A 6,946-nucleotide genomic window follows, 5' to 3' on the forward strand; every position below is an offset into this window, starting at 1 on the left:
CCGCAGTACATGATATTTCTCCTTAGTTTAACCCAATCTACCACTATTTTCAAAGTTGCTACTTTTGCATCAGACACCCTGTATATTAATATTTTTATTATTATAGTATTTAAGAAATTATCTTTTGTCATTTAAAACCATGTACAAAGAAATGGAAATGTATAATTGTAAATATCAGATATTATGCACATTAACGTGATCGACATATTCTGGTAATTATTGTTGATGTTTTTATTTTCAGTATTTCAGTTAATAGCAGTTAATGTGAGAAAATGTTATCTACTAAAAAAGAAAATTTTCTAATTGTTGAATTTTCTGATGGACTGGCGGTTGTACCAAGAACGTGGGTAAACAATAATAAAACATGTTGGTGGCCCAATTACAGAAATCAATTGCGCATTGATAAAGCAAAATCAACGATGGAAAAGCCTAGTCAAGAATGGTTATCATATGATATCTTGAAAATTCATACTCAAGCTAGTAATTATATATTTTTTATTTCACATTCTGTTTTGTCTTGTTTTGTTTTCATAGAATTTTTTTGTACATCAAAAACAATTTGACTTTGAAAAATTCTTACTTATTCGAAATATTTCAGATAATTATCAAGAAGCATTAGAAAAATTGAAATTGGCTGAAGATTATTTAGATGTTGATCAATTAAGAGGATCCCGTAGCGGGTCTGTTTTACCGACAAAATTACCATTTTCGTAGTTATAACCTTTCGTCGTATTAAATTCATGGAATCAAAAATGCTTGCGTACAATGACAGTATATGCATTGATGATCCCAGGAAACTCCAATTTTATACCAAAAATGAGTCAAAATTACAAAATTCATATGATCGATCACATATAACCTCAAAGACGCGAACTGTCACTCCGTCATACTTGTGCTTCGTATAAAAGTTCTACAACTTGTACTCACATGAAACTGAGTTTCCTAGGATTCGATGACATGTAGAATTACTGTGAAACCCTCTAAATTGGGATTAGACGTTTAAAATAAGAGTATAGTTAGTACAAAACTTTCGTGTTTATGTATGGGTGTGATGTATCGTAGTAGTGTGTCCGTGTGCTCATGTATATACGAAAATGGTAATTCTGTCGGTAATACATAGATGTCGGTAGACCCGCTACGGGATCCTCTTAATGGGAAATTCTGGAAATTATAAAAAAAACAAGGCACGATCGCGCTCATAGACGTAATTCTTTTGATTCCAATGGAGAAGATTCTGCGGATTCCGAAGAAAACCATCGAAAAAGCAAACATATAACTTCATCTTTGCCTGATCCGCCAAAATTCAAGGATAGGCCTAACACTGTGACAACGGAAACCTCCATTTCAGCCAAAGAACCACAGAATATATATGAACAGAGCTGCACGGTACATAGCAGAATCAATCCAGAAATTGCTGAAACTGCTGAAAATATTATTTTATTAGATGAAAATTCAGGTGATTAATTTGTGTCATAGTATACATGTATGCATAAATGAGTTTCTAGTCAAACGTTTATGCTTGTAAAAACATATGTGTGTGTGTGTGTGTGTGTGTGTGTGTGTGTGTGTGTGTGTGTGTGTGTGTGTATGCGCGTGTGCGGATATGTATGCGTGTGCACGTGCGCGCAGGTGCATTAATGTATATAAAACTCGCATTAGTGCACATATGTTTACATTACATTCTCAAAACAGAGACACAGATTTGCTCAGTTTGAGTACGTTTTTGATACATTAACTCATTTGTACCGAAAAATATCTCAATACCGTTGTAACCGTTTTTCAAAATGTGCCTTAACATCTCCTTAAAGTTTAAGCAAAATTCTTAACACTTTCCGTTGTACCGTTGTAAACAACGACATACATATGTATGTATATACGTAGACCAAACATTCTGTCTGTAGAGTGAGACCGTAAGTGTGAGTGAAAAAACTGTTTTGCGTCTATTGCTTTCTCACTCTAGCTTAGAAATATAACAACAGTCAAGAGTCGACATATTTGCTGTCATATAAACTAAAATGAGAAAATAGTAGATACATCTATCTTTGTCTCTAACTTTCAGCTTCACTCCCTCACCCCCTTTTATAGCAAAAACATAGGAATGTATATAGATGTCATTGGTTGTAAAGTCTGTATAAAGATTATATCTTTCATAATCAGTAATTTCTGTGTCCTGAATAGAGAATGAATGAAATAGTCCTGAATAGAGATGTACCCTTCTTCAATTAAAACAGTAATTTTAGTCACTAAAAAAAAATATTCTACAGACAACAGAAAATTTTCTACGTTTTTTTTTACAAACGTTAATTATTTTGTGTAGAAAAAGAATATTTTGAAGAGGCAACAGCAACTCAAAAGATTCGCACTAAGCAATCAGAAGATTTAAAGATCAGGAAAATTAATGCAGCAAGAACCATTCAACACATAGAAAAAGAAGCAGACAACGGAACAAGTGACTTAAGCATTGGTAATTGACTATTTTATAGACTATCTTTATATTTACTAATTCTCATCAACAAAATAATTTTCCTTTAAATTTATTTGCAGCTTATTTGAAAGAAATAGTTTATATGTTGAATAAACAATTTGTAGAAATACGTGAACTTAAAAAGTGTATTGGAGAAAAAGAAGCTGCAAAGAATCAAAAACCTGAAAACAAAGATTGTGTCAACTGGGCGAAACTTTTGCCTTTCAACAGTATAGATGATATGGCAAATTTTTGCAAAAAATTGGAAACAAAAGAAAACTATGTGGAGTCTATGGTAATTATTATAGTTTTTCATTAAAGAAAAAAAATTTTATTTTATATGTTTAACACAATAAGGTTTAACCAGGTTTCTTCTTGAAAAATCATTTTTTTAGTATCTTAGGAGGTATACAAGCGTTATAGAGTTACCATACATTTAGTAATTGATTAAATTTTTTATATAAAGTTTTAAATTTTGATAAAATAAAATCAAAGATTGAAAAGTACATATAATTTATAAATATGTTTTTATATAGATAAAAATGTTAAAATCTGTGGGAGGCAAAGACGATAGAAATAAAGTTAACAAAATGATGGAAAAAGTTATGACAAACACACTCGGTGAGAAATTTAGTCGCAAAAATTTAGGGACAAAAAGGAAAGCTGGTGTTTGAAAACTGCAAGGTTGAAAAAATTATAGTTGGTGAGTCAATAGTATTTAATTATATTCTTACGAAATAACCGTTTTGTATAAAGTAAAATCTTCAATATATTATATATTGTTTCATATGCTATTAATCTTTATTAAGTGAAGAATTTCATGAATTAGAAAAAAGTTTATCAAAACAGCGTTACAGTACGCTAACCAGTCGATCAAAAAAATTAAATAGTCACTCAGAAATACAAATTTTAACACTAAGGACGGTATTCATAGTCAGATCTTATATTTAAGATCTTAAGATCAACTTTATTATAGGTATTCCGTAGTCAATGAAATTTTCCATACAGCATCTTTAGATAAATTCAAGACTGTTCTGAATATAAGATCTGACAAGTAACCTTACCTTTGTATTACTCACTGATTTTATTGAAACTCGATATATTTGTAGAGCAGTTAAACATATTAGACACGTAAATTTTTTTCTATCCACAATGATAACGCCCCTTTGTATTCATAAGTACAAGGAATTAACTCGTTGCAGTTAAACTCACGCTATTACAGCTATTTTTAACTTCTCTACAAATATACCAAGTTTCAATAATATCAGTAAACAACACAAAGGTAATAGCCGGAGAGCTGGTGAACATTTTGTTAAGGTTGTTTTATACAAGCTGAAATTTTGTAAAAAGTTATTTTTTTCCTACCTGAATAAGAATTTCCCAACCTGCCTGGCCAGCGTTGGTTAGAAGTACACCCATAATTTTTTAAAAGTGTAAAAAAAAAGTTGAAACCAACATGAAGTATACAAGTTGAAATTTGAATTTTTAAAAATTTTATACTTTTTTGAGTAAGAAAAAAAAGGGCAGGCGTCCTGGTTGGTTCGAACCTAGTGGCAGGCGATCGTAAAGTTGTATCATTAGTGGTGGTGCTTAACTTTTATTTCATAAAGGTATTTCATAGCATCAGAAACATGTTGCAATTTTTACAATGTGTTTCTAATGTTATAAGAGTAATATATGTTGAAAGCTAGGCTGATTTAACAAATAAAACAGTATGAAAAGTAGTAAATAATGTTTTCCGTGAGTGCGACGGAGAGAAGATTATGCAGACGCGCGCGCGAGAGTAAGAGAGAGCGTATATGTAAGATACATATACAATATATATAGTAGGGTTCTGATTTTATTTTATCTCTTAAATATACGTGTAAATGTTTATTCATTTATATTTACTTCCAGCAAAACGTTTGCACGAACCTATATTTACCATACTGTTTATTAAAATTCGTCTTTCCGAATATTTTCCTATTTTTTATAAACCTTTATCAAAACAAAGTCCGCTAGAAAATTAGAGCTAGTTAGAAGTTAGAAGTTTTGAAACAGTGGACAAGCACGTTTCGTTATTCTAAAACTTATTCTGAAATAGCAGATTTAACATCTTTTATATTATTTTTCACTGTTTCTTGAAAGTTATACCGCTTGTGTGTATCAAATTAGTGAGACACCCGCCTAGCATGAGAGATCCAGATTTCAATCCTATCTGAGGTAATATTCTTTGCAGTAAGAATTCTTTACAGTGATGGGGAAGACAAAATGCTTAAAAGTATGTAAATTTTATTGTTCCACCAAAGAAACTGTAGTTTAAGACCGACAGTGCTTAGTGCATAGGAATGTGTTGGAAATGGTACATGAATAACATAAAAATTCACACAATAAACCATTAGACTATCTATGTACATCTCCTGCTCGGATCGTTGACTTTTTTATTTCGTATTGATTTATATCGCTTATATTTACAATATTAATTATTAGTGTCTTTTATATACTTTTGTTTTTTATTAATTACAATTATTTCTATTACTAATTACGTCCAATGTGTATTTTTTTTAATAGGTACTTAATTAATAAAATATGGCAACAAGCAATTTAGTCTGTGTCATCTGTAGAAAAAACACTCGTGACATGAAAGTCATTATATTCACTAATGAAACTTTAACAAAAAGCTGTAAAATATCAAAAATTCGTAAAAATTTTGGCTTAAAATATGAAGACGTTGTTTTACCTACCAGTGTGAATGTTACAGAGGGTTATCATGTATCATGTTATAAGAATTATATTGCCCTAAAGAAAAAATATTACGATGAAGAAGAAGCATCAACATCATCCGACGTATCTTCATTTGAACCAAGTATTAAAACACATTTAAAATATATTAAATAGTAAAAAAGGCAGTGATGTAACTCTTAACATGTGTTCATTCGTGATATTTTATTTTTAAGTTTTTATTACAGATATTATGCGCCCTGTTGAAGATACATCTCAACAAAATGCAATCCCATGCGAGATAGTGACGCCTGATGCTTAAATATTATTGATCCATGTGAAGTATCAACCTACAAAGAACAATATGTATCCGCGGATGAGACATTAGAAGAAGCACAAAGTTTCAAGAAAAATGAAACACCATGTTATTTTTGCCAAAAAAGATATAAAAAACACAAAGGACGATTGCAGCCGTTACAAACTGGACAAAAAGAAATCCTCAAGGAAAACCTACATAAATATTCCGAGTTTCTTAAAGATTCTGAAGTTTTAAAAAACCTAGGAACTTCACCAAATGAAATTCATTACCACAAAATCTGTCGCGTTGATTTCTTCAATAAATTAAAAGCAATTGCCACCAAAAGACTGCAAACAAGTTATCGTATAAGTAGAAATTGTCATAAAAAAGCCTTCGAGGAAATATGTAGCTTTATAGAGTAAAATGTACTAGCAAAAGAGCATTGCTATTTATGGAGTTATTTAAATAATTATTATATGGCTGCGATTACAAAATTTGCAGGACACGATGGCGAATACAGTATTACTTTTAATGAACAACACTTACAAAACAAAATAATTGGAAAGTATGAAAATGAGATTAAAATAATGACTATGCACAATAAAAAAATAGTTATGCCGATAAATCACACAATAGATGATGGTCTATTTTCACTCTTAAAAGACAAAGATATTCTTCAGAATGCCGCTTTAATTTTACGACGACAAATCCTAAACATAAGAAAGACTGCATTGCCAACAATTTTGAAGACTACTGACTTATTGAGAGGAGAATGCTCAATACCGCAAGAAATAACTGATTTTTATACGACATTATTGGGTGGTTTCCAACGTCGACGTAGAACTAACATTAATTGTCAGAGAAAAATTAAATCACTGTCTGAAGATTTAATTTACGCTGTTACAAATGGTAAAATTAAAACTAGAAAACATATAACACTAGGAATGACTTTGAAAAGTTTGACAAGTAGCCGTAAAATCATCGACATAATTAATAGGTATGGTCATTGCTGTAGTTATAACGTTATAGAGGAGCTAGAAACAGAAGTTACTTTTTCGTCGATTAATCGAGGAACTACATGCCCTGAAGGTATTTCTTTGTCCCCTGATTTATTTATTGGGGTAGCTTTTGATAATTTTGACAGATATGTTGACACTACCAGTGGGAAAGACACATTACACGATACTGTTGGCATTATATACCAGAATATATGTGTACAAGAATATGCACCAGAAAGTTTTGAAGTTAGTATTGCAAGTGGATCGAAAAGAAGACGAACGTTTGATACTATAACTCCAGCACTAACTTCATACAACAAGAGAGCTAGAATGGAAGAAGTTTTACTGCCAAATGAGGATGATCAACACCAATCTATTCCAGAAAATTTACAACTAATTAAAATCGCTCTTAAAGCTTCCTCTATGAGGAAGCCTTGTGCAAATTTCTAATTTGCACACTTTACTTTACTTTTTTCTAATTAGAAA

General features: G+C 31.0%; 2 protein-coding genes across 2 annotated transcripts; both read left to right on the forward strand.

The window, feature by feature from the left end:
- Positions 1-111: 111 nt before the first annotated feature.
- LOC105555696 lies at positions 112-3,171 on the forward strand. The gene is made up of 6 exons (XM_012002726.1): positions 112-480; positions 599-711; positions 1,153-1,456; positions 2,318-2,464; positions 2,545-2,759; positions 3,001-3,171. The coding sequence occupies exons 1-6, from the start codon at positions 273-275 to the stop codon at positions 3,136-3,138; spliced, it is 1,125 nt and encodes a 374-aa protein (XP_011858116.1). The 5' UTR covers positions 112-272; the 3' UTR covers positions 3,139-3,171.
- A 1,296-nt stretch (positions 3,172-4,467) lies between these two features.
- On the forward strand, positions 4,468-6,484 carry LOC105555695. The gene is made up of 3 exons (XM_012002724.1): positions 4,468-4,724; positions 5,015-5,309; positions 5,413-6,484. Exons 2-3 carry the CDS (start codon positions 5,033-5,035, stop codon positions 5,484-5,486), a joined length of 351 nt encoding a protein of 116 aa, XP_011858114.1. The 5' UTR covers positions 4,468-4,724; positions 5,015-5,032; the 3' UTR covers positions 5,487-6,484.
- The last annotated feature ends 462 nt before the right edge of the window (positions 6,485-6,946 follow it).

Source organism: Vollenhovia emeryi, unplaced genomic scaffold, assembly GCF_000949405.1.
Source record: "Vollenhovia emeryi isolate VEMERY1.0 unplaced genomic scaffold, V.emery_V1.0 DF940856.1, whole genome shotgun sequence".
NCBI lineage: Eukaryota > Metazoa > Arthropoda > Insecta > Hymenoptera > Formicidae > Vollenhovia > Vollenhovia emeryi.

What these genes read in the sequence shown, in the direction of transcription:
- LOC105555696 (XM_012002726.1), top strand. Translation starts at nt 273, where the DNA reads ATGTTATCTACTAAAAAAGAAAATTTTCTAATTGTTGAATTTTCTGAT. An exon ending in GAAAATTCATACTCAAGCTA is followed by an intron (nt 481 to 598) that starts GTAATTATATAT and finishes GAAATATTTCAG; the next exon opens with ATAATTATCAAGAAGCATTA. An exon ending in AAAACTATGTGGAGTCTATG is followed by an intron (nt 2,760 to 3,000) that starts GTAATTATTATA and finishes GTTTTTATATAG; the next exon opens with ATAAAAATGTTAAAATCTGT.
- LOC105555695 (XM_012002724.1), top strand. Translation starts at nt 5,033, where the DNA reads ATGGCAACAAGCAATTTAGTCTGTGTCATCTGTAGAAAAAACACTCGT. An exon ending in CGTATCTTCATTTGAACCAA is followed by an intron (nt 5,310 to 5,412) that starts GTATTAAAACAC and finishes TTTTTATTACAG; the next exon opens with ATATTATGCGCCCTGTTGAA.